This window comes from Akebia trifoliata, chromosome 13, assembly GCF_017979445.1.
Source record: "Akebia trifoliata isolate Shusen 1 chromosome 13, ASM1797944v1, whole genome shotgun sequence".
Classification (NCBI taxonomy): Eukaryota; Viridiplantae; Streptophyta; class Magnoliopsida; order Ranunculales; family Lardizabalaceae; genus Akebia; species Akebia trifoliata.
The window spans coordinates 7,714,377-7,741,978 of NC_141387.1; the positions used below are offsets into that span (position 1 = coordinate 7,714,377).

General features: G+C 34.2%; 2 protein-coding genes across 7 annotated transcripts; both read right to left on the bottom strand.

Moving 5' to 3' along the window:
• Nucleotides 1-772: 772 nt before the first annotated feature.
• Nucleotides 773-3,297, bottom strand: LOC147387660 (pleiotropic drug resistance protein 2-like). 6 transcript variants are annotated; one of them, XM_086421335.1, is made up of 7 exons: nucleotides 3,158-3,297; nucleotides 2,903-3,067; nucleotides 2,513-2,796; nucleotides 2,120-2,436; nucleotides 1,643-2,022; nucleotides 1,408-1,552; nucleotides 773-962 (listed from the first exon to the last, which is right to left on the bottom strand). In XM_086421335.1, exons 3-5 carry the CDS (start codon nucleotides 2,552-2,554, stop codon nucleotides 1,800-1,802), a joined length of 582 nt encoding a protein of 193 aa, XP_086277461.1. In that variant the 5' UTR covers nucleotides 2,555-2,796; nucleotides 2,903-3,067; nucleotides 3,158-3,297; the 3' UTR covers nucleotides 773-962; nucleotides 1,408-1,552; nucleotides 1,643-1,799. The 6 variants fall into 6 exon arrangements, 5 of the variants coding, with proteins under 5 accessions (XP_086277461.1, XP_086277457.1, XP_086277460.1 ...); XM_086421331.1 differs by having other exon boundaries at nucleotides 773-1,084; XR_015171379.1 differs by lacking the exon at nucleotides 1,408-1,552 and having other exon boundaries at nucleotides 773-1,084; nucleotides 2,613-2,796.
• A 16,545-nt stretch (nucleotides 3,298-19,842) lies between these two features.
• On the bottom strand, nucleotides 19,843-26,244 carry LOC147387661 (G-type lectin S-receptor-like serine/threonine-protein kinase At4g27290). Its single transcript, XM_086421614.1, has 7 exons — nucleotides 24,848-26,244; nucleotides 24,187-24,330; nucleotides 21,217-21,374; nucleotides 20,915-21,125; nucleotides 20,581-20,818; nucleotides 20,354-20,504; nucleotides 19,843-20,228 (listed from the first exon to the last, which is right to left on the bottom strand). Exons 1-7 carry the CDS (start codon nucleotides 26,109-26,111, stop codon nucleotides 19,923-19,925), a joined length of 2,472 nt encoding a protein of 823 aa, XP_086277740.1. The 5' UTR covers nucleotides 26,112-26,244; the 3' UTR covers nucleotides 19,843-19,922.
• Between the last annotated feature and the right edge of the window lie 1,358 nt (nucleotides 26,245-27,602).

A 27,602-nucleotide genomic window follows, 5' to 3' on the forward strand; every position in this document is an offset into this window, starting at 1 on the left:
CAATCCATAAACAATATCTTTCAGCCAAAACAACTACACAGCACCACCAAGCACCTGTTACTTGAACTACCCGAACCTTCTTGTGTCAGTCAAGCCCTCAAAGATTCTCACTGGCACAAGGCAATGTCAGAAGAAGTGATAGCCCTTCTTCAACATGGGACATGGGGCCTAGTATTTTTCACTCCCAGCCAGAATCTCGTTGGGTGTAAATTTGTGTTTCGAAAGAAATGAAATCCAGATGGCACAATCAATCGATATAAAGCTCGCCTTGTCGCCAAAGGATTTCATCAAAGGCCAAGTATTGCTTACTCTCAAACCTTCAAGCCCCGTGATAAAACCCGCAACAATTCGGCTTCTTTTAACTATTATGGTTATGAATGGCTGGTCTCTTCGACAGTCACTATGTGAAAAAAGCCTATATTTGACGGTCTTAGCCCATCAAATTTTGAGAAATTTGACGGACCCTCCCATCAAATATGCTCGTCAAATATTCTCTTGTAGAATTTTTTTTTTGACGGCCCTGGACTATCAAATATTTTCTTGTAGAATGTGCTTCCAAAAAAAAAATCCATAGAATATGGAGGTTTAACAAACAATAACGCGGTACTCTAATTCACCAATCACAATAAATGAAGTAATAATATTTAAAAAAAAAATCAGAAAAATAACAAACAAAACAAAAATCATAAAACAAGCTCCAAATTAGACTAAACAACTCCAAATTCATATTATATATGAAATTTCATTACTAAACAAACTCTAATTGAAGTAATTGGACAATTACAAATGAAATTACGCCACATAATTGTTTAGAAATAAAACACAGTTAGAAGCAAATGGTCGTGATGCCCTTGATCTCTTCTAGCTCTCTCCGTTCTATCGCGTCTTCTTATTTTCCTCAAGGTTTGGATTTCCCCTACATTGCTACTGTTCTGAAAGAAATCCTAATAGTGCTCATGTACCTACACAAAAAAGATTTGGTATATGGAGATATCAACCCAAAGTAATAGAAGAACATATCTCGTTCCGTTGATATGCGGCTATCAAATTGGTCATGGCCAAGATCTCTGGATCATTTTTGTATCTGCGAAATGGCAAAAACTGGTATTCCAAAGAAGCAAACTAACATTCAAATATAGTAATAAAAAATAACTCATAAAGAACAATTACAAGATTTATTTAAACTCATAAAAAATAAGTAGAATACAAAAAGCGAGAAGCCTACTTTAAAAAATGAGGAATCCAAACGAGGCGCATTCTATCCAACACATTTATTTAAAACCTTGTAATTGTTCTACTTTAACAAAAATGAGGAATCCAATTAAGTAAAGAGGTTCTTGTAACACATGGTAAATAACATTTGAATTGGAAAACAATGAAGTAAACACTAGTAAACGAATTTTATACCTACTCTAAAAACTGGCTAGCCGTGAACCCATCTGTTAAACCTGAAGCTAAAATTGATTTTTGGCTATGAGCCATCCAAAAGAGAAGAAGCAGCAATCCATCATCATAGGTAGCTGCCTCACACCAGTTGCTCAACATTCATGTACTACACAAGAACATGAACATTGAGCTATAAAATGCCTCTAAAATATAAAAGCTACAGAAGCTACCAATGGCAAAGAAAAGAGAGCAATACCTGAGTGAAAACCGACAAGAATAAGCCTCTCAATTTGAGGAGAATGATATTCTCATTCTGGACAGTCTCCTTGACTTGGAAAATTGCATTCTGAACTACCAAAATCTGCTCCAACCATATATGTCCTCTGTTGTTCACAAAGTCAAGAAAGAGAATTTTAGTACAATATGACCACTCCACAAATAATTATATTGTGCAGAAGAACGAAAAGATTTCTTCCTCTAGAGACTATGAAACCACCAAGAACAAATATGACAGATAGCACGAAAGCCCCAAATGTGTTTGTAACAATCTGATTCCGTCCCAATGCCACAATGAAACGGAAGAGAGAGAGTGACATTTGATGTAGTTTGAACATTAGGAGCAATTGAAAAAGAAATCTGAAAAAAAAAAAAAACATTATGTAATAGAATGTTTATGATTTAAAAATATAGAACCAAACCCGAATCACTTTAATTGAGATTAATCGAGACAAACCTTTCGAAGCTTGGTGCCATTCCAATTGTGTAGTAAGTAAAGATGACCCATACTGAAGACTCGATTGGTGACACTGGAATCCTTGTTATAAATGTAGGAAGTGAGTATGCCCAAGCTGGAAAGAACATGCAATCTCTCTGCTTGAAGAACACTGGTAACTTCATCAGTGTCAATTGACCCTTGGCGAGCCCATTAACCAAGTTGTTCACTAAACCGAAGAAAAGAACACCCATGTACTTTACCCCATCTTCTGGAGTTTTGTGATCCATCTCTGTTCGTATGAAAACCATCATTGTTATTATTGTGACCACGGCAATCTGCACGACAAACAAAGAAACAAACTTTTGTTAGCTTTACAATTTCCTTAAAAACTGGTTTGTCTTATTTTCTCACTTGTATAGTTTTAAGGATGCAGATGAATGCACTCCTCTTCATCAATAGAATTTCTCAGTCGAAACAGGCTTTAAAGAGTTTCATCTTTGTTAGGCCGTACTTTTTTCTTATGAGAGCTGCCGGATGACACTTGGACTTGTCATAAGGAACAGAAAGAGTTCAGATTGTAGACTTTTTCCAACATGGAACGAGCGGAAGGTTTGTGAGAATTCCTTGACGGTAATGTAGCAATATGGTTCTTTTTTGACATACCAATACTGCTTTTGATCTTTCCTCGACATCACCTAATTTCACAATTCTTTCAAATTAGCTTGCAAGAGTGAATAAGTGGAGAAACCTCTACACACTCACACCAAAAATAAATAAATAAAATGGCGTAGGAAGCCAAACCTCTTGTAGGAAATCTGCTAGCAAAGCAAATCTAATTCTCTACTTTGAGTCATTTTGTCGATCATTATTGTTATTAGTATTCTTTATACCCTCATAAAGAAATCGATATCTGGTCTGGTTTAATTGATTGATGTTTCTCCCTTCTTGCAAGTTCAGTAAGAACATCTACACAGATTTTTCAAGAACATTAACAAGTTGATTTCTACAAACTTTTGCAAGATTTAATGTGGAATCTGTTGGAGATGGAATATGTACCATGTATGTAACTAACACCGTGACATCAAGCAGAGAAATCCAAGGTTTCCCTCACAGTCATGTCTCCCATATGCAGATCATGTTGACTGATGTAAAGAAGCTTACAGCTATGCACAAAAGTAAAAAAAGATGGATGGCATCCACTGCATGGTGTAGAAGTCACAAAGAGTAACTATTAGAGATGTAGTTGCTGACACGTGCATCAAATAGTAAAATTTGATCAGGTAAAATCATACCTTTGTTTTTATCTCCAATAAAGGTATAGACAGTTCCTGATCAGGTTAAATTTGCTTGATGCCCACAAGAAAGAATCCCATGGAATCTAGAAATGGGCGTGTAACTTCAAGAAAGAAAAAAAGAAAATCAGAAGGAAGAAAGGAAGAATGCTGGAACTCGTTATTGACAAATGCATCAACTAATGAGGAAAGAGAGGAAAAACAATGGCAGATTAAGTGTTTAAAATCCGGGAAAAAAAAACAGAGAAATAGTGCCAAAAAGTACAATGAGAGGAATATTTTGGTCTCAATGGATCTTGGGTAACATGTATTGTGGGAAAGATGGTAAGTATTCCTCTTAACAGAAAAAATGCAGATGATGTATACCAAATGCTTCCTTGTAAAACAACTACATCGTGAAGCACAATACTTCCAGGTAATTTTCCTGTGTTGTAACATAGTACAAGGCAATAGCGGTGACAAAGACACAAACATAAGTTAGGAAGTTAATCACAAAGATGAACTTGCAGAACTCCCTAGAACCCCATATGGGTTCAAGCAGCCTCCCAATGAAAAGAAGACCAAGTGTATGTGGTATTAGAGCATCATCATTTTCATAAATGCTGTATCTAAAGGACTGACTCAGGTTATTTGCAAGTGTATGCATTTAATAAATCAGCTAGTTCAAGTGTATGGACTCGATTATTGCTACACTGAATTTTTTATTTTTTTTAATACATCAATCAATGAAGCTAAATTAAATAATTTACACGGCAAAAGAAGATTGAGAAAAGGAAAAACATGAAGAAGAGAATGAGCCACGACAGCAATTCAACAACCAGCCTTGGATTTCTCCCTTGATCATATCCATAAACCATATTTATTTATTTTTGAAACCAAGGTATTAATAAGTTTGATTAATTAGTCTATACCAAGGATCAGTTTTGAGTCTGTAATTTTTTGTCAAAATTAATCTTATAGAACTATAGCAATATTATCATGTGAAGTTGCAAACCTTCTCTTGGGTCCATCATCCTTAACGCTTTTACATGTATATATATAGGGATTACAGTGGCATATGGTGAATCATTGAGGTCTACCATATGGGACTTGTCAGATTTTACTTTTTAAAATTAACTCAAACAACTATTTTAACTTTTCAACCTCTTAAAGTAAAAAAAAAAGTTATCTTTTAATTTTATCAAAACAACCTCTACGTTTACAAATTATAATTATTTGATTAAAAAAAAATTTCAAAATGCAAATAATTGGGTCCAAAGAATGAAGATTCATACCGTGAAGAGGAAGTTGTAACCCAATTCAAGGACAATTTGCAAGAATTCGATTCGCCTCCACATGAGTTTAAGGTAGTCAGGTGTCATGAAACGTTTCTCAGAAGTGAAGTTGACACCAGGAGTGGAGAGCGAGTAGCAATGAGGATGTATTGACTTGCATCGATTTAGCGTCTTTTGATCCATTGCAACAATCACTAAGTGGTTAAGGAATCTCTTTGTTCCTATACCAATGTGGAAGCTCTCGAGGAAGAGATCGATAATGGAGCCTGGACCTGCCCATGCTTCGTTCAATGTTGTGAGTATGACTGTCCTGTCCGAAAGGGAATTATAGATATCCCCTTAATTATCTTATTCCAATAAACAAGGTAATATTTGAATTTAAAGGTAAAACTACTTCAAATATTACCTTTAAATAAAATAAGATTGAAAGATAGTGAAACTAGTCTCAATAACTAAAAAGCATCCATAAGCTAAAAAAATTGAAAGAGGTAAAAAAAAAATTTTGCAGGGACAACAGTAATAAACTGCAACTAGATTATTAACCTACTGATGCCTTCTTGTTTCATCCCATATGAAATTCGTCCATAAAAAAGGATCCTAATAAATAAAGCATTGATGATGGTGATGGATGTACCCAACCAGAGACAAGTACAAGTGGGAGTGGGAGAGAAACTTGATTAACCATGAGGAGCAAACATCTTCCTCTCCAAAGATACCAATTCAGTACTCTATCTCAAAGAGGATTCAAAAACAAGCAAAAGTTTACCTCCCTATGTAAGGATAAGCTTATAGACATAAAAGTCTGATCCTTGGACTAATTCTAACCAGTGAATGTATCCCTCACATACTAATCATCAATCCCCAAAGAAATAACAATAACACCCCTCATTCAATCATTTCTCCCCTTCAAACTTCCTTTAACATTTGCCTACCCCCACCGACACGCACACACACACACACACAAAGTAAATATAACCCCAGTTAAAAAGAAATTAACATATTAACATTCCATCAATACTATATAATGAAAATGAGCCTTTACAATGTTTAAAATTTTCAGCCATTCTTCAACACATTTTCTTGTACCACTGAATTTTAGTGGTCCATCAAACCACTTTCTTTTAAAGTTCTACATACAATCAAACATAAAATTTATAATTAGACTTACCCAACCAACATTGTCAAAATGTATTTAGACACCACATATGTATCTAATTTCTTGTTTTTAATGAAAATTCATCAAGGTGTGGGCCAACGCATGTATGTGATAGGGTACCAAGAAAATACGTCACGTGTTCAACAAGATAAGACTATTTATTTGGTAGTGGGCCAATCCTAGGAGTACAGGATCATCTCCCCTCCACCACTTAAATGCTTAAAATCCTAGAGGATTGAGGTGTCACTTGGGTCAGTGTAGCAGTCCATGCGACCCATCTTTGCTACACAATCAATTTATGCACATTTTGTTTCTTGATTCTCAACATTCAGCTCCATAAAACATAATTGATCTTCCTAGTCTTATAGAATTGTCATTATACTCTTGAATTAGGATGGGTCAATCACATAGCAAACCAAAAATACACCTCCCCTTCATCATCCAAAATTATATGGAACAGATTGTATTCAATCTCCCCATCTTTATAGATTATAGATCATTCTAGAAGCAAGCCATGTTTAAAATAAAATATAAAAAGACTCAAGTATTCACATATCATGGTAATGAGTTTGAATGGTGATTGTGGGGCGATAGATCATAAGGTCAACAGACTCCTACGAGGCGTTTATAGAAACCAAATATGGAATTGATTCCCTTGCCAAAAAATGACTAATAATACTTTGAAACTATGGTTACCTGTAAGATGATTAATCGTCAATCAACAACTGTGCCTCATTTGCAAAGGAGGCATCTGGAATTTTCAACTAAAAGGCTTCCCACTCATTTGCACAAAGTCAAGGATATTGTTGGCCTGAAAAATGTTCACAGCTGAGATACAACTCACTTGGCCAATCTCAGAATCTTTCACTGATGAAATTGGATGTTGATGCTAAGTTTAAAAAGTATTTCCATATGTCACTTGTTTCTTCATTCAATGCCCAGGTTCAAATGAGCACCTAGAGCTTTTTCATAACTTGCACAATATGATAAATAAATATAGATTTTAGGAATATAAAAAATACTTGTACATCTAATAAAAACAGAGTCACTTGTACATTCTTCTGACTTTTGTCTAATGTGGCATTTCAGAAATGAATACAAGACATGGTGTTAAAATCATCAAAAGATGGACAAAAAGAAACCATGACCTTCTATGTTTGGCTCAAATCAACATAACCACCAGTTGAAAAAAGTGTGAAAGATTTAAAGTGAAGCTTAACCATAATAACTGAACTACCTGTATGACTAAATTGGATTAAAGAAGACTAACAAGGGAAGAAAAAATTATATATTTGTATCCCCAACAGTTCTTTTTATTCTCTTTTATCCATGAAACTAGGTGGATTACACACTTTGATGAAACCTATAACAAAAGTCCAATCTACAATCTACATGGCTATGATTTCTCAAGAATCTGACCATCTAATTCAACATTTGGAAACCAATTTCACAGAAACAAAAAATAGAACCAAACCGATTGCTTTAGAAGATCAACAAACACCTGAAAACGCTAAAAGATGTTCATTGTACGACAAAAACTAACCAAAAACCCAACTTTCCACCTCATATACCTTCAAAACCTCAACAAAACAGAATAATCTTACAATTTCATATCCAAACCCTCATAATCCTCATAGAATCCACCATTAAAACATCAAAATAATACAAAATGACTCACTAAAAGAATCGAAGACATATTGAATCGTAAGACGCACTAGTAAACCAACAAATCATCATCGAATTTACAGTCGATTCTCTTCAAATCAAGATTTACAGTCGATCATACCTTGAAGAGTGAGAACACCTTAGCAGAAACTCAGCTTCCAATCTAAGACGATGGATTGTGACAGAGATCAAAACCTTAGAGAGTTCAATCCGATTGCGTGAGAGAAATCGAAACCCTAGAGACTTCAAATCCGATTGCGATTGCGTCAGAGAGATATGAAAGTGAGAGAGATCTATCGAGGGAGACAGATCGAAAGAGAGATCGATCAAATAGAGTGGGAAATGAGATCTATCGACGGAGATAGATCGAAATAGAGATAGATCGAGGGAGAGACTGTGAGAGAGAGAGATGGAGAGGTCAATCGATCAAGAGAACGACTGTGAGAAAGAGATGAAGAGGTCGATCGATCAAGATAGAGAGAGATAAAGAGCAAGGTCGATCGATCGAAAAAGACTGTGAGAGATATATATGGAGAGGTCGATCGATCGATGATTGTGAGAGAGAGACAGAGAAAGAGAGTAAGAGAGAGAGAGATGAGATCGAGAGACAGACAATGAGAGTGAGAGATCGAGCGCGAGATAGGAAACGTGGTCCGCAGGCCGTGGAATTTTGGTGTTAAAAATTGACGGGCCAGGACGATCAATTTTTTTTTGTTAAAATTTGAATTTTCACGTAGTGAGTTAGACGTCAATAATGCTTTCTTGCATAGCACTCTTGAAGAAACAGTCTTCATGCACCAACCTCCAAGACTTGAAGATCCATCTAAACCTAAGCATGTTTGCAAGCTCAAAAAGAGTATCTATGGACTTAAACAAGCACCACGACAGTGGTACCAGGCCCTTAGAGATGCATTCCTCAGCTTTGGTTTTGTTCACTCAACCACTGACACTTCTTTGTTCATTTACAAATATCATGATATCTTGTGCTATTGCCTTGTTTATGTTGATGACATAATTGTCACCGGCAACACACTAAGCTTTGTAAATGACATTATAAGAAAGCTTGGCAATATATTCTCAGTTAAAGACATGGGCCCCTTGCATTTCTTCTTGAGAATAGAAGTGATTCCCACATCACAAGGGCTCTTTCTCACACAACATAAGTACATTCGAGGACTCCTTTCCCGAACCTCCATGGACAATGCTAAAGAAACACTCACTCTAATGTTTACTACAGCTAAGCTTACGGCTCAAGACAATTCAGAGTATGTTGACAGTAGTGAGTATCGTAAAGCCATTGGAGCACTTCAGTATTTGGGAGTCACTCACTTAGATATTGCCTTTGCAATCAATAAATTATCCCAGTTCATGCAAAAGCCAACAACAACCCATTGGACTGCAGCAAAACACTTCTTAGGTATCTCAAACAGACCATGTTTCATGGCCTTCTCCTACAAAAGTATGATCAATTCCAACTAAAGACTTACAGTGATGTGGACTGGGCATCAAATACAGACACTTGAGTATCAACCACTGCTTTCATCACCTTCATTTGTCCTAATCCAATCTCATAGTCTGCACGCAAGCAACAAGCCGTATCAAGATCATCCACAAAAGCAAAATTTCGGGCACTAACAACTGCCACATCAGAAATAATTTGGCTTCATTCACTTATCAAGGAACTTGGTCTCACTCTCAGAGAAGCACCTCAACTATTTCGTGATAATATTGGTGCCAATCACTTCAGTATAAATCCAGTCCAACACATACGGATGAAACACATTGAAATTGATCTCCTCTTTGATCGAGATCTTGTCAAGAAGGGAACCATTTGCGTTCATCACATCCATACAATTGATCAACTAGTTGATCTTCTTACAAAATCCTTACCACGTTAACACTTTCAACTATTAATATCCAAGATTGGTGTTACAGATGGCACCTCCATCTTGAGGGGGCATATAAGGACTGCTATCATTTATGCAGAAAATCATCATCACAATCTGACACCTTAATTGTCTTTAATCAGCTAGTTTAGGAAATATGTACAGCTCATACTATTAGCTGATTTAAGAAATCTGTACAGTTCATACTTTCCTATATTTTCATATATGTTGTTATACGTTAGCATAAGTTTAGGAGTAATTTAAGTTTCTCAAATCTGTATTTATACGTCCTATTCTAATAGAAAAGTGTGTGAATCATTTTCTCTATTCCTGTCTAAACTTCTATACATATCAAGTTCCGATGAGGACTATAAAGACCCGATTTTCGACTTCATGAATAAGGCTTCTTATTGATTTAAAAACAATAATTTGGTTAGAAAATTCAGATTTTTTGGAATTCGGTGCTTTAAATCTCTAAGTAAATAAAATTTTATATTTATAAATTTTAAAAGAGTTGAGTTGAAAATTTTTGCTTATTTATTTTCTTTTGTTGGGCCTTCTGGTTAGTGGGCTAAACCATTTAGCTTAATTGGTGGAATGAAAAACCAATTTGATGGAACTTTGAGGGAGAAAGAAAACTGATTCTTTTCCTTTTATAGTTAATTGATTCAAATCGATATGTTTTTTAATTGGAATATTTGCAAATTAGAAAAATCATATTAGGAAGAAAAGTTAAAATTCAAATTAATTATTATCCTCTAATATTCTTTCTTTGGAGAGAGAAAAAGGAAATTTGGGATGGTCTTCGTGGAAACTTGCCTTTACCAATTTAAGAAATTAGCTTATTTAAGAAATAATTCATGTGTATTTTTTTGCTTTTACATTGGTTGTTGGATTAAGGAGAGGATTGAGGTTGCATAAGAAGACTTGTGTTGTAACAAGCCAATGGTCAAGATTTATTATTATTAGATTTGGAAATGAGGGCTGAGATTTTTCAAAAATAAAATGTATAGAAAATAGGGGAATGAAGAGAGAAATTATTCTAATTTTGTGTCAAGAAAATCACTAAGGAAGTATGGATCATGGGCCATCATTTTGGACTTGTTTGACTTCTTTTTTTATTTTTCTCATCTTTCTCTATCATCTCTTACTCTCATATCTCCCTCAAACCATTTTTTATTTTTATACATTTATTTATTTTCTTATAGGTAGTAAGCTTACATTGAATATTGGGAAGAACATAGAAGGTGGAACCAATTGAAGAATGGAGATTTTAGATTTTCTCAAGATATTGAATCAAACTTTAAAGGCGGGTTGACAAAAACTTCTATTGGCATATACAAATAAAAGATAAATGAATAAATATTAGGCATTTATTTTTCTTGATCTATGAGATGAAATGAATTATGATGCACACATGATTGTAATTACATGATGGCTTCGAGATGAATTGATCAAATAAATGTACAACATGAAATTATTTTGAGCATGATGATAAAAATGTTATGAAATGAGCAAGTAGGGCGTTGGCCCTTGAGTGTAAAACACAAAAACCCTCGAGGAGGGTCCTTGAGTGGGACAGGGAGTTCAACTAAACTATTGTGAAAATCAGTGATGATGGTTATGGTTGAACGGTGTGAAATTCACCCAGCATTGCATGTTTTTTAATTTATGAAAACATTCATTTAAATGTCTATACTTTTGCTCTTGTATCTTTAATTTGTATGTGCAAAATGAATTATTATTGTAGAGTTGTTTTTCCTACGAGTTTTGGCTCACAGTCATTGTCGGATTCCATTTCAGATTTGATGATGATCCCAACGACTTAGATGATTTGGAATGAAGATTGATGAGCATTTGATGCCTTATTTTTCTTTTACATCATGCCACTAGGGCTCCTAGTTTCGGAAATATTGATTCATAAGATTTGAATATGTTGCTAGTGTTTTATTTGTTTTTTATGGTTGATGTTATTACATAATAAATGATAAGTTTTAGAGTTATAAATACATGTTTAGTGATTTATTTTGGTATATTAGAGTAAAATAATGAGATCTACAACGTACTAGGATCATCCTCAAAAGGTGAGAAGGTAACTCGACGATTTACATCTTTGTAACAAAGTCATAAGGGTGGTGTACTAGTAATAGTAAATAAATTAAAAATACTTATAAAAATATCAAACAATTACGAAATTTTTTGAAACATTTTCTAACAACTATTATATGTTACAATAAAAATTTTAAACTTAAGAAAAATCATTTAGTTAACCCAACTTAGACTTTTCATAAAATTTTTACACATGATTTGCAAAATTTTGTACATAAACTTTTGACAACAAACTCTTTGTTCTCAAAATAATTATATACCGGTAGGATGTATCATATTTTCTAGAGAAAGTAATGAAAGTAATTTATTATCACGAAACAAAGAGATGTTATCCTATTTTCATAATTTTTTAAAGAAAACAGGACAGAACAGTGAATTTGTGTTTTCATAAGTACACACCAATGTTATTCAGAAATTTTGAAGTTATTTTGTTTTGATTCAATCTTTCACTAAAACAGAGAAGTCTATCGTAAATTTCATTCCAACCGTATAGGATATGTTCTTAGATTCCAAATATTGAATTTTCTAAAGAGATTTTATTTCAGTCTAATAAATGTTTCTGATTTCATTATTAGACACTAAGCAAGTTTAGGGGTCGTCCATTGCTAACTTAGGAAATAATTGATTTTTCATCAAAGTGTGACAGTGATACATTTTTGAGTTGATTTTTTTTCTTTTTTTTTCAAAAATGAATAATGCAGATTTGAATTTTAATTTGAACTAAATTGAAATTATAGACCAAGTTAAGGTCGCTTTATTCCCAAATTATGACACTTCTCTTCATCACAACCTCCAGCCCATTCAAATCTCCAGAATCTGGTTCCTTGGATTTAGGATTAACTAGGAGATCCACTCTTCTAGGAAACTAAAACTAAACTCCCTTAAGAGTTTCTAAATCTTTTCTTAATGAAGCATCCATTAAAAGGCAATTACCCACTATTTGGGTAGATTCTATTGGAATTATTATTATTATTATTATTATTATTTTCGTAATTAAAATTATTTTGTGGCCTTTTCACATAGACAAATTTTATATAATACTGGATTGTAATTTGTTCAAAACATTAAGGATAAAATTAGAAATCATACTTGTGGTCTGACATTGGTTACCAACATCAAATATGATAGGTTAGTGAACATTTTATCAAAGTTTAAGTGGTATTCACCTAATACTAGAATTCTACGATAGGTAGAAAATCTAGTATCATCTTTTATACATTGGTGGTCGTCCCCCCCCCCCCCCTCCTCTCTCTACTACTTATTAAAGTGTGAACATCTTATCAAAGTTTAAGCGGTATTCACTTAATACTAGAATTCTACGATAGGTAGAAAATCTAGTATCATCTTTTATAAATTGGTGGTCATCCCCCCCTTCCCCCTCCCCCTCCCCCTCCCCCTCCCCCTCCCTATACACGGATTATTATATTATTGAGATAGAGGTTCCCATCACCAAAGGTGTATGTAGAGTTGGGGTAGTGCACATATTCTTCACAGATCAAGATCAACGTATTTTTTATTGATAATCGAAAAAGTGAATCCAAATATATTACAATTATTGTTTATTCGATTCAATTGTTCTATTGTTTGTTTAAGATCAAATCCTAGATTTATGTCTATCATGTTCACAGTATTTTTCCCATCAATTGGTATCAGAGCCGTGTTGGATTTGTTCTTGTGCAAAATTCTAATTAAATTTGAGTTAAACTAATTTTATCTTGATTAAATCTGATATGAATCTAGATTTATTTTAAAATAAATATTATTTTTATTTAAAGTCTTTTTTTTTTTTTTGAAAGGTCAACAGGGTTAAGGCAGACCCAGACCAACTACAACCTTAAGAAAGGAAAACCCCTACGATCCTTATCAATGATAGAACCGAGGTTACAAGGGAGAACTCCACTATCTATTTCAGAACAATCCATAGAGTCTTGGGAGGATGCAAGATAATCCGCTGCTTGGTTAGCTTCCCTGAAAACATGGAAGAAGGTGCACTTGTGGAAACTAGGAAGGAGCCTTCTAATGGAAATGACTAAGTGTATAACACTCCATGGAATACTCCATCGGTCGTTAAGAATATTGACAGCCATTAATGAGTCTGCTTGAACCCGAATGTTGAGGTAACCTTTTGCGATACACAACTTGAGCCCTTCAAGGATAGCTTGTATTTCGTGATAAATGATTGAGACTAGGCTCACTCGGTGAGCAATAGCAGCAATTATCATACCTTCATGGTCTCGAATGATAGCTCCAAGACCACCTCGAGATTCTGAGAATGAGCCATCAGTGTTGAGTGCCCACGTGCCAATGTCTTGCTTTGGCCATGAGCAATAAACTTTCCTGGGCTGAGAGAAGGTCGCATTAAATTCCCAAACAAAGTCGATTTATTCCAAAATAAAATCTGTGTTTTTTCCGAATCATGAAGACAATCGACTTCTTTAAAGCCATTAAAACATAGACGGACACAAACTTAGAATTCATCTTCTCGAATCCAGTCCAAGAAAAACCTTAAATCGAAATCGAAATCAAAATTGTTTTCTCCTGTTGTTGCTAACCATTAGAAATCGATAACCAATAGAAATCGATCTACAAATCGAAATCATTTTTTCTCGTGATTTTGGTATTAATTAGAAATTGAAAGCCAATACAAACCGAAATCGAAGAGATTATGAAGTCGATTAAATAAACAAACCAATTGTGAGAATTTGAAATCGAAGAGATTTCAGATCTGTTTAAACCAATAAAAAAATAAAAAGTTGATTCTCAAATCAGTCGATCAAATCTGCCGATCTGAGTCACGGGGTTTTTAATCGGACATTACCGGAAAGTTATCGGTGATCGTAGACGTCGTCTGATGCCGACGATTAAACCTGCTGGTCGACGAATGGGCGACGGCGGCTAGGGTTACAGCAAGTTCGATCTTCTTGATGAAGAAGACGAACTGTTCTTCGTTTTGGGCCAACCCAATTCGGGTTTCAGTTGGGCTTCTTTAATTAGTTTGAGCCAAGTCCGTTTGACTGATCAATTGGGCTTTATATTGTGATTGGACTAAGCCCATTTTAAATTTTGTTGAGGCCAAGCCGTTTTAACCTTCACTTGGTCCAAGCCCATTTGTCTGTTGTGACTGGGCTAAGCCCGATTCGTATTATAATATATGTTTTGTTAAAGGTCTGTTGCGTTAAACCCGTTTCAGACTCGAACCGACATATTTACCCGACCCGTTTGGGTCTACCTGTGACTCGGATCGAGTCAACTCGATTCAACCGAACCGGTTCAATTGGTTCAAACGTGAACCAGCCCATAGAAAACCATTTTTTACTTTAAAACTTTGAAAAATTATAACTAATTCGTTTTAACTCTAATTTGGAAAAAACAAGAGTCCATTTTGAATATTTTTTCGATATCTATTCAATAAAAATGTTAAAATAATTCATTGACAATAACATATAACAGTAAAGTTCAGATTTAGTTATACCCTTTTGGAGAATATATCTATAATTGCTTTCTTTTATATTGAAAATTTAGTTATTATTTTTTAATGTACCCACATGCAAAACAAGAACAATTAGAAAGTAAATTTAGATATATTAGAGTATAGGTCTTGCTTATAGGGATTTAGGAAGATACTTTGATTGATCGTTCAAGGAACGTGATGAAAATAGGATAGTATTCTGCCTAAAGGTGATCATTTTATGGAAGTTACGAGTTCTTGAATTCTGAGTCTTAGTATCTTACTAAGATCACTTTGTGGAACTCCTTTGCATGAAATCATTAATTTCTGCTTAAAGGTGATTTAGGGATGTTTGTTTAGATCGAATGAATAGAATAGTCACAAGTGTGAAGGGGAGAGAAAGATAACCCTCTTACCTAAAGGTGTGGATAGTGTCTTGATTGAACTGGAACATGAGTGACTAGGTCTATGTGTGTATTCCAACGCAATTTTAGGGAACATACAGCATATTAAAATCTCAGCCCAAAGGCGAGTCTTAATGATGCGACTTGTTTGTACCTATAAAGTGGAAAGTTTTACTCTTAATAAAATACTTTGAAACGATTCGACCAAAATCCCTAGTACGAATTGAAAGAATTGAATCGCACAGTATATATTAATATTTGACCATATCTTATTGCAACTATAGATGAGTCATTGATTCAAAATAGTCTAGCAGGGATTGAGCCTCTTAATAGCTCTAATTACTCATCTTGGAGGATGCATATTGACATTTTATTAGGATGCATGGATTTTGTTTTTGTTCTCTTTGAGGATATGCAGCCAACTCCACTTCCAGATTCTACGGAATTGGTAAGGACTCATTTTGCTAAATGGAAAAAGGCTAATAGATTGTTTTTGATGATCATTCGAGCATCTATTAATGAGACTTTTTGAGGTGGTATTCAGACCACAGATACAGCTAAGGAACTGTTACAAATCATAAAGAAACAGTTTGTGGAAACAAAGAGATCTGTTTAGTATGAGTATTTGGGTCAGTTAATGAATATGAAGTATGATGGTAACGAAAATATGCGGGAACACATACTTAAGATGTCACAACGTGTCATTGGTCTCATTGAGCAAAGGATTATTTTTTAAGATGACCTTCTGGTTAACATGGCAGTTTTATCTGTGCCTATGTCTTTTAATATTTTTAAAATCAATTACAATGCACAAGAAACTAAATGGGATTTGAATCAACTGATTTTCCTTTGTATCACTGAGAAAGCAAGATTGAGAGATTCGAAACTTGAATTAGCACACTTGACAGTTTATGCAAGTAGCAAGAAAATTTTCAAGAATAATGGTTTCAAGAAAGGTGGCAACAAGAACTTCAAGGAAGGAAAAGAGTTCAAAAGTTTCAAGAATCAGAAAACAATCAAGAAAATGATAGACATTGAAAAAATAAATAATGAAGAATGCTAGTTCTACAAGAAGAAGGGACACATGAAGAGGGATTGCTTTGCTTATAAAAACTGGTTACAAAAGAATCCATGAGGGGTTCGTCAGTAGGAGAAACCCCAGATAAGAAGATAAACTTTTTCTTAGGAATGCAGAGGCATTGTAGGTTGAGGTTGTTGGAGCTTATCGCCTCATTCTCAATATAGGACATTTTTTATTATTTTAGATGAGACTTTCTACATCTCGTCTTTTAGACGGAACATTATTTTCATTTCTAGATTGGACATTGCTAATTATATTTTTTTTCTTTTCTTTTTTGCGATAGTAGGATGCACGTTCTTTATCATGATGATGTTGTTGGACATGATTTTTTATTGTATGGTCTTTATCAGTTATCTTTGGATGGTTTGTTTGCTTCTTCTCTTTTATATTTATTTGTTGATTTGCATGTTATGGGGTCTAAGCGTCCTACTTCATCAGAAAACTCTTTTATGTTATGGCATTTGAGATTAGGTTATATTTCCAAAAGAACACTAGAATCTTTAGCTAAGGAATGAATTCTAAACCCTCTAGATTTCTCGGATTTTGATGTCTATGTAGATTGCATTAAAGGAAAAATGACTAAACAACGGAAGCTTGAAACTACTAGAGCTACGACTTGTCATTTTCTTGGTTATCTCGAGAGATCGAAGGGTTATAGTTTTTCTTGTTCGTCGAGACATATGGAAATCGTCGAAACTAATCGTGCTAGATTTCTTAAATATAATCAAAATAGTGGGAGTGAAAAGGAAAGAAAAATTATATTTGGAAAGAAACATAGTGATCCACCAATATATTTTATTCCGCAACCTTTACTTCATTTGGTGACTTCACATGTTCGTATAGTCGTTGTAGAAGAAGATGCAACAATCCAATCAAAACCCAATCATCAAGCAGTAGTGGTCCCAGTTCCACAATCAATCATTCCCATTAAGAGATATACCCGAGAACGTAGACCTGCTATTACAGATGATTGTGAGGTATACTTTCAAGAAAGAAATGTTATCAAAGGAGATGTATTCAGCCAAGATCAGTATCCCAAGAACAAGTTTGAAAAAAATTAAGGTTAATGCATCAGAATATGCCTCAGCAGTCGGTGGTCTTATGTATGCAATGATTTGCATCCGACCCGATATTAGTTACATTATTGGTATGCTTGGAAGATATCAGCAGAATCCCGATATTGCTTATTGGAGAGCAGTAAAAAAAATACTTCGATATTTACAGAGAACAAAAATTTTATGTTAGTATACAGAAGATCGAGTGAGCTTCAAGTTGTTGGTTATTCTGATGCAAATCATGTTGGATGTCGTGATAGCTTGAAGTCTACTTTAGGTTATATTTTTATGCTTGGGCATGGAACTATCTTATGGAAAAGCTCAAAACAGACCATTCTGACAGATTCGACCATGTATTCAGAATTTATTGGATGTTATGAAGTAAGCCATCTAGTAGTTTAATTGAAGAATTTTATCGGTGAATTAAAGATTGTGAATTCCATTGATAAACCTATTATTATCTATTGTGATAATAAGGCTGCTATTGATTTTGTAAAGAATGAAAGAATGACCAAAAGAAACAAGCACATCGAAATAAAGTACATTTTAATATATGAAAAGGTTCGTAAATGATTGATCGAGATTGCTAAGATAGATTTTAGCAATATGATAGTTGACCCTCTAACAAAAGGACTCCTGATAAAGATTTTCAAGGAACATGTAACTCGCATTGGAGTTGTTATGTCATTTATTCAAGTTATTTAAGTATTGAGTTTATTTTATATTTATTTTGATTTATTTACACTCTTGATAGACTATTTATTGCTGTTTAAAGAAATTGATTATAACTAGTCATTATTAATGCATTATTATATACACATGTTATCTTAGCCTGTGAGTAGATGTACTCGTAAAGTATTAAAGAAATGCTTGGACCAGACGTGACTTGGCATCACGTTGATGAAGTCTTCATTCTGAATAGAAAGGTGATGGAATATCACATAGCTGGTTGCTAGTAAGATATCAGAATGACATACGATGAGTATGAAGTTGGATACCTAGGGAATATACATACAGACTACATTGAGGAGTATACATTGCCCTAATACCACAAAGAAAGTTCACGTAAAGGTAAACTCCTGAATTCATTGATGATACTAGTTTGGAAATCATGGAACTGTCTTAGGACCGACAAATGAGCACTTTGTTACATCCATAATCCATCATTAGTGGTATCTTTAAATGAAGATGACAGTTAAAGATTATCTGAAATATTTTGAACAATTAGTTTTCAAAAGAGTGCACTCGAGTATTCAAAAAGTAATAATCTAGAGAGTCATTTTTAAACAAAAGGTATATGTGAAGGCCAAGTGGAAGATTGTTGGAATTATTATTATTATTACTATTATTTTTGTAATTAAAATTATTTTATGGCCTTTTCACATAGACAAATTTTATATAATACTGAATTGTAATTTGTTCAAAACATTAAGGATAAAATTAAAAATCATGTTTGTGGTCTGCCATTGGTTACCAACATCAAATATGATAGGTTAGTGAACATCTTATCAAAGTTTAACTGGTATTCACCTAATATTAGAATTCTACGATGGGTAGAAAATCTAGTATCTTCTTTTATAAATAGGTGACCGTCCCCCCCCCCCTCCCCCTCCCCCTCTCTACACACAGATTATTCTATTATTGAGATAGAGGTTCCCATCACTAAAGCTGTAGGCAAAATTGGGGTAGTGCACATATTCTTTGCAGATCAAGATCAATGTATTCTTCTCGGATAATCTAAAAAGCGAATCCAGGTATTTTACAATTATTGTTTATTCGATTCGATTGTTCTATTGTTTGTTCAAGATCAAATCCTAGATCCATGTCTATTATGTTCACAATATTTTTCCTATCAGATTCCAAATATTCTATTAATCTTTTTGACAAAACAAATATGGTTGGTGCAATACAATGTACAACTTCTAATCAGATTGGATCCAAACTATCATTCTCTTGATGATCATTTTTAATATCATGGTTCATTTTGTTCATTATCTTTAGTTTTCCCCAATATTGATATTTCCTACTTCATTGTTTGAATTGCTCCTCTATCCAATATGCAAGAACATACAAGAACGTATATATAAGAAATAATACAGGAGATATTTATGAAAAGCAATCAACTTTTGACGAATTTATGAATCCGGCTTACTGTTCGTATTAATTATCAAAACTTGAATGATAACGAATTCAAAGGTTTTTAAAGAGATAGTTTCGCAGGTTTAAAGTGACAAATTCAATCTAAATTTGTGAAATTCTCACTTTAAACCCGTGAGATAGTCACTTAGTTCTGATTTTTTTTTAAACTAAAATGTGATTGTTTACGTTGTGGTAATTAAAATGAAAAGTGGACAGAATCGTAAATAACTCATTTTCAGCTCATGAAATAGTAATTCACCCATAATACAGTTTGTAAGTTTTGTACTGATAAATGCGTAGCAAAACAATCTTCTATCGGCCTTCTAACAATGAAATAGTAACCTCATTTGTACATAACTTCTTCCCATTTGATGATGTAGCTGGTTCAATGAGACTCCTTTCATTATAAAAACCAGGTTGTTTGGGTTGGGGCATGATTGTGGTCTCACTACCTAACATTAACACAACAGATGACATGCTAGGCCTGTCTTCCGGGCGTTGTTGCACACATAAAAGACCCACTTGGATGTATCTCAACACTTGAAACTCAAGCAACCCATCCTCCACTAACATATCTACCAATTCCAAGGGCCTGGCTTCATTCCATAGTTTCCATGCCTTAAAAAAAAAACAATCAAATATATTAACTTTTTACTCATAAAAAATAGAAAAGAATGTTCATGTTAGATAATTATAAATTTAATTTAGTAGAGGACCTGAAGGACATTCATTTCTTTACTTACATGTCCAAGAAGGTTGAGATCATGGTCAGGATGATCAAACCCTCTGTTCTTTTTTCCGCTAATTATCTCCAACACCAAAACACCAAAGCTAAAGACATCGGATTTCATTGAAAATAGCCCGTCTATTGCATACTCCGGAGACATATAACCACTACATGGCATCATCAAAGGAAATTAGTTTTAAACAATGAGAATATGTGCCTAGAGAGTAATTCTATATTACTTACTAAGTTCCAACTACCCTTGCTGTTACTGCTTCGACCTGGTTTCCTCCAAAAGTTCTTGCCATGCCGAAATCTGAAATTTTGGGGTTCATCTCACTGTCTAGTAGGACATTGCTAGCTTTGAGATCCCTATGGACAATTCTCAATCTTGAATCTCTATGAAGATAAAGAAGTCCTTGAGCTATGCCTACCACAATGTCAAAGCGCTTTTGCCAACTCAGTGAAGCATATCTTTCTTGATCTGAGCTAATTTTACAAAAAGTTAGATTTTGTCCGCAAACCTACTAAATAAACAATCCAATTAAGTCAAATATTTAAAGTCAAGAAGAAGACAAACCAAAGATAAAGAAGTCTAAACTTTTGTTAGGCATGTACTCGTAGATTAACATTTTCTCTTCTCTTTGAATACAGCACCCCAGAAGCCTAACTAGATTGCGATGTTGAAGTTTCGCAATTAAAATAACCTCGTTCTTAAACTCATTGAGGCCCTGCCCAGAAAACTTTGAAAGCCTCTTCACCGCTATTTCTTGTCCTGTTAAAAGCTCACCCTAAGGATTATCACAAGTGAACAAGCTTATGAGAACATTCATCTTGTTTAGGTTTTAGCATAATTAATTGGATGAAAATGATGGGAAGTACCTTGTAAACTGGACCAAAACCACCCTCTCCAAGCTTATTATCACTAGAGAAATTATTTGTGGCAGTTTCAATTGTAACAAAATCAAACAAAGGTAAGTCCATCTCCCCCCTCGAGTTTTCATCAGTGTAATCTTGGGTTTGATTGTTTTCTTCATTGCCTGTTTGTTTACAGTGAAAATTTTTTAAATCTATGAATTATATGAAACAAGGTGACTTTAACAATATAATATTTGAATATTTTTTTTAGAGAATGAACCCTTTTTTTCGGAATCCTGCAAATGTGATTCAATGGATACTTACAATTATATTTTAGGTGGTCCATTTAGTAGTGAGACCTACACGCATGCTTGACACAACTAACAATTAAAGCAACAGAATTCGATATAGATGTAAATATATATATTCTGCACATTTGTGAGATTTCCATTGCTAGAAAAATCAATTCGATTCCTTCCTCACCATGGTGGTATGGAAAACACTATGTGAAAACTGGAAAATTCGACATAAAAATTTGACGGGCCAAGGCCCACCAATTTTGACGGTCTAGGACCGTCGAAATTCTTGATGTTCCCAGATTTGACGGCTTAGAGCTGTCGAATTTCTCTCATCCTTCATTAATTTGAAAGTTTCAGCCCGTCAAAAAAAAAAAAATTTGACAATGAAAAATTCGACACCAATTTGACCTCTTTTTTCCGTCGAATTTTATGAAATTTGACAACCTAAGGCCGTCAAATTTGGGCTTTTTTCACATTGTGAAAATGGGAACAAACATTAGCTGTTTAGATATTTTTGTGGTAATCTAATGAAACCAATGGTATGACGCCATGTGTATTAAATGAGCAAGAGTGATTGGTTAGAAGAGAGAAAATTTCAGGAGAAATTTTCGGAGCAGTTTAAGTATTTTATTTTAGTATTTTTCAATGCACATGGCATCATGCCATTGGTTCGTCAGCTTAGCACATAAATTTTGAAATAGCAGATCTCTATTTAATATATTTGTACAGATTTCTATCATTTCATAAGATGTAGCTTTCGATCTAATAGATTTATGTTAGGTTTCTATTTTTATTTCTATTTAGACTTAGATTTAGACTTAGATTTCTATTTTTATTGGTATCCCTAACTAGTCTTGATCATATGCGCCTAGGGTGGAGGATTGAAACCCTCCTCCACAATTCAATGGAAGGAATTAGTGCCTAAAATATCTCCTTAAAATTTCCTTGAATTTTAACTAACGTGGCATGTATTGGAGTGTGGGAGGAGGGTTTCAATCTTCCACCATGGGTGCATACGATCCGCACTCATCCCCAAATACAGAGGATTTTATTGCAGGTGTTAATTGCTGATTTATTAGTGTGCGGTCAAAATTTGGTGGACTGCTTTGATGGACTCTGTCGCACTGATCCGAAATCACTCTTATCACCTTCGTCCACGTGCTGGCGTAATACTTACCAAAATCACTCCGACACTCAAGTTAGAGCAGTAGAGGAATCATCTAAAGTACTAGTTAGACCTCTAATCCCTCCAAAAAGATCCTTTCATTAGTGCTTACTGTGCTACTTATAGTTCCTGGTTGCAAATCAAGGTTTCCCCCTTTTTTAGGTGGCAATCTTGAGATATCCGCTGGTTCTCTAGATTCACTTATCGAACGAGGATCTTCTGGATTGATCGTACTATACTGTAGAGATCTCATTCGAGATCTTTGGGATTGACATGCGCATATCAGGCTTATGGTTATTCTGAAACTAGGTCTGTCCTACTTGGCAGATTAAGTTTTACTTAATGTTGTGCTGCCCCTTCTAACCAGGCTAGAGAGATCTCTGCTTTGACTTGCCCTGCTTGAAAGGCAGTGTCTGCATGCTGGCTTGCGCCAAATACCACTTAATCAGTTTGGACACGTGTACGGTTTAGATGACTACACAATTATTTCTCTCTACAATTAGGTATTTTAATAAGAGTGGAATTAGAAAATTAGTTTAGGACTGATTATTTATATAAGCAGTAAACCAATAAATAAAATGAAGAGTGTATTTGTTTCAATTGATTTTTACACAAAAGGAAGAACTTTCCCTATCTAGCTAATCGAAATAGAAACCTAAACCTAAATAAAAATAGAAAAAAAAACCTAACAATCTCTTAGAATAGTCGCATTCTTAGCCCACCCCAATATTTTCTACATGTTTGCTGTAGGAACATGTATGAATAAAAAAACAATAGGTAATCTCCATAAATAATAGGTAGAATTTATTGTGAAATTGGATATACAATTTTATGAATTTATGTATTAACTTTTGAAAGAAAATAACCTACGTAAAAGATGATTTATCTATTTTCATTAAATTTTTATTTACGTAAAAAAAAAAAAAAAAAAAAAACAAACGTGTGTGTATATGTGTGTGTGTGTGTGGATGTTACTTTAATTTACTTTTATTAGCTTACAAAAACAAATTAAATGTTGAAAAATCCTCTATTTTAGATGAAATCCAAAACAGCCTTTAAAAATTTACCATTATTTTTGTTAAATGATTGCAAGAATGCCATTGCAAATGGCATTTTTATTACTAAAATTAAAGCAGTGGTAATTTACAGAGGTATAAAAGCAAATTCAATCCATACTTTTGGTGGAAATTTAATCCTAACATTTGGTGGAAATTTAATCCTACTCCATGGTATTATCAGCCATGGACCTCACCAACTAAGCTAGCTGGCACCTGCTAATAAGTTTATCATAAAAACTTTATTCCTAAACATGGCTAAATTCTACATAATTTAAATATTTTAAAAATGTATCTTGATATATATTTAATTTTAAAAGAATTTTTACCATATATGAGTATTGAAGCGTAGAATTAAAAGAATCTAATGTTCTTGACTTGTGGTCCACAAATGACATCTACATGAATGAATGAAGACAGTACCTTCAGAGGAAGGTCAATTAATTAATTTTAATCAAGAAAGGACGAAACCTACTTGTTTGTTTTTTCCTGGCCTTCCAGATGACACAACAGGTGATCGAACCCAATGAAAGTATCCCCACAACCACTGATACGGATATCATCAAAGCCACTCGTTTCGTCTTCTTTCTGGAGTCAGCATTTACCCCTTGGCCCGTAACTGTAATGAGGTTAAATGTCGTATGAGTTAGTCTAATCAAGAATGAATAATATAAATCCAATTTCATGGCTCAACTCGATGTAGAACCAAATCCTAGTCCCAACAAATTAAGGATGATCTTAGCATGGTTTAAATTTTTTGTCTGTTTAATTCGAATATTCAGGCATAATATTTCGCATGTTTTTACAAATTAAGGATGATCTTAGCATCCAACAAAAAAAATTTCCGTATTATGGTTTGGGTTTGTTATTGAATGTTCCTGCAGGAAATTTGTTGGCGTGTACAAGAATTTTTATTTTTTTACTGAAATTTGAGTGTCTCTCGAAACATAATAAAATATATCAAATGAAATATTTCGATACTAAATAATAACTAAACAAATATTTTATCATCCAAGATTCATTTTGTAAAATTAACAGTGGAAAAAGCTTCATTTGTCATAATGAAAGCCATAGATAGTCAAGAAAACAATAATCGATAAAAATGAAAAAAGCAGAACACAACCATAGATATGTACCTGGTTTTGAAGCTCCCATCCGAACATAGAGATCCTGCCCGCCAGTGGGGAACTGCGTAATATCAACCAAATCCCCAAACCATAAGACACAGCCACTGCCTTCTCCTCTAACATCAGAATTAGCATAAGCTGTACAAGAACAATTGTGGAAGCAGTGCCCTTCACATTCCTTGATGTTCATGCTCTTGTTCACCCAAGAGCCTGATGAATCAGGCAATTTCACAGATTCAAACTTCTTAAACCAATCTCCATTATTGTTGCAATCCAACGGTGTTCTCCTTATGCACCCACCAGACCGATGCAGAGATTTGGGCGCAAATCCTTCTGTACAGTAACAAACGGTTGTGTTTTTGTACTTACAAATACCATAGGCACCACAGTGGCCATACTCGTCACAATAGTCTTCCACCGCTGTGTACATGACCATCCATTCTGACTTTCGACTAATCCAAACAAGGCGTTCAATGACTCCCATTGGGGTTAACAAAAGTCTTGTTATAACTAAATTATCTTTGGATTGAACTTTATAATACACCTCTTCATTGTCAGATACAAAAATGGGTTCGAACAACGCAAAGTTCCCAAACCTAGGAGCACCACTAAATGTAACCCCATTCCATGGCCCTGTACGATGCATGTTGACAGATCCATTACGCAAAATTAGTTGTGGAAATCCATGAGGATCTATCCCATAAGTGAAGTCACCGGGGGAAGGGTCATTGGGGCTCTTCCAAGCCGTCAAATTCCATATCATACCAGTTTTTAAGTTGTATCCCAGCTTCATGCCCACTAACAATGTATCGGATGGATAATCAAAGCTCTGCCAGATATAGCTCTCGGGATCATGCTGACCTTCATATTTCAATACAAGATTCCCCGAATCTAAGAGCTGAGCAATTGGATTCTTGGCCAAGGCTTGATTTAATTTTGAAGATGACCAAATAACGCTTTTGGTTCGATTAACAAGTACGAGAGTTCCATTGTCGTGAATCTTTAATAGTCCCAATGGATCAATAAGTGGGTTGTTTCTGTTTGCAACCCAAACAATTGTTTTAGCTGGGATGCTCTTGTACCATATTCCCAAGTACCAGTTTTTGGAATTCCGAGGATTAAAAAATCCTAATTCGAAGATTTGGCCCGAGGAAACTAAGGTATGATTATGTTTAAGGTCTTGGGTCGGAATTAGAGTGTCGGTTATAGTTGAGATTTTTGAAAAGGAAAAGAGTAAGGTGAAGCTGAAAACAAGAAACAAAAGGTAGTCCATTGAGAGAATATGTCTCAATTCTTGACACAATGAAATTTTAGTGTTTAATCAGAGTTTGGAATGTTGAGGGATCTGTTAAGTGTAATGAGAAGGCTAGTAATGCTTACATCTCTGTCTTTCTACTCAACCAAAATTATTCTTCATGATGATCTTACTTATAATTATTTGAGAAAGAAATGATCTAATAAAAGGGAGGGACCTACTAATCCCATTTATTGATAAAAAAATTAATAATAATAACATGGTAAAACTTCAAGCATGGATTTCAAATTCCATAACTTTTGTTTTTGGGTAAGCTGGACTTAAACCAATAACCTCAAAGTTGCTTTGCAATATGTCAAACCAACTGGTCTCCACTTGTGTTGGCCCCGTAACGACCAACACTATAAAACTATTTCTAAATTTTGTGTATGTAAATTAATCAAACTCTTTACCACCATGATTCACATATTTAAGAAACTCTCCCAATCTTCTTAAGAGTTAATATTTTTATACATTGTTTTAGAAAATTACTACAATTAGCATTCATCTATGAAGAAGTCCTTTTGTATCAAAATTTTGTTATACTATGTAGTTATCTCTCCCAAGCTGATAAACTATTTGATTGACTCAAGAAAGGAAACTCAAGAGAACAATTTAGCCCTTATAAAATTCTACAAAGTAAGAATACTTGGGTATGCATGTTTGCCAAAAATGTAAACAATATAAAATTTCCTACTTTGCCAAAAAAAAAAACTTCTACTAGGGCATAAATGGGTTGGATTTTGCTATCCGAAATTTGAATTTAGCGGGTTTGCACCCTTGAAGTAGATTTGAATAAAAAAATGGATTGAATATGGTTTGATATCCCTTCATCTTTGTTGGATCCATGTCAGATATGGATTCATGCCTATATCCACCTAGATCCAAATGATATATTCCTTTGAAAATTATAATTATAGGTTTTTCAAAAAAAATTTAGTATAATAATTCAACATAATTTCTTGTAAAATAAAAGGATTATAAAATATTAAAGGTGCCAACTTAGCTAAGTTGGAAAGGCATGTGTAGTCTTGACCTGATGACCTAGGTTCAAATCTCCTTGAACCCACTTTCTTGTTTACAATTAATCACTTTGGATGCCTAGTAAAAACAAAGGATTATAATAGTAAAATAGAATACTATATCAATTAGCAAAGAAGTATAGTAGAAAAAATGTTTAATGGCTCGGAATTATCCAACCTGACCCAAATCAAGTAATTCGTATCAGGTGAGGCCGGATTTTTATTATGTGAAAGGGAGCTGATTCAGATATGGTTTTATCTATAGGATATGAGTTAGATTCGAATCCATGTAAAAATATTTAGGTTTGAATATTAACGTACTCAGATCCGACCCATTTTAAGCCCTAACTTCTGCACATGTTTGCCAAATATTCTAATTCTTGTATTCTACGGTAATGTAGGAACCAAAAATATCCATTTCCTAGGGATTCGAAGATCAAGGTAATTG

What these genes read in the sequence shown, in the direction of transcription:
- LOC147387660 (XM_086421334.1), bottom strand. Translation starts at nt 2,554, where the DNA reads ATGAAGAGGAGTGCATTCATCTGCATCCTTAAAACTATACAA. An exon ending in GCATCCTTAAAACTATACAA is followed by an intron (nt 2,437 to 2,512) that starts GTGAGAAAATAA and finishes TTTGTCGTGCAG; the next exon opens with ATTGCCGTGGTCACAATAAT. An exon ending in ATGGCACCAAGCTTCGAAAG is followed by an intron (nt 2,023 to 2,119) that starts GTTTGTCTCGAT and finishes TTTTTTTTTCAG; the next exon opens with ATTTCTTTTTCAATTGCTCC.
- LOC147387661 (XM_086421614.1), bottom strand. Translation starts at nt 26,111, where the DNA reads ATGGACTACCTTTTGTTTCTTGTTTTCAGCTTCACCTTACTCTTTTCC. An exon ending in GATGGGAGCTTCAAAACCAG is followed by an intron (nt 24,331 to 24,847) that starts GTACATATCTAT and finishes ACCTCATTACAG; the next exon opens with TTACGGGCCAAGGGGTAAAT. An exon ending in GGCCAGGAAAAAACAAACAA is followed by an intron (nt 21,375 to 24,186) that starts GTAGGTTTCGTC and finishes GTAAACAAACAG; the next exon opens with GCAATGAAGAAAACAATCAA.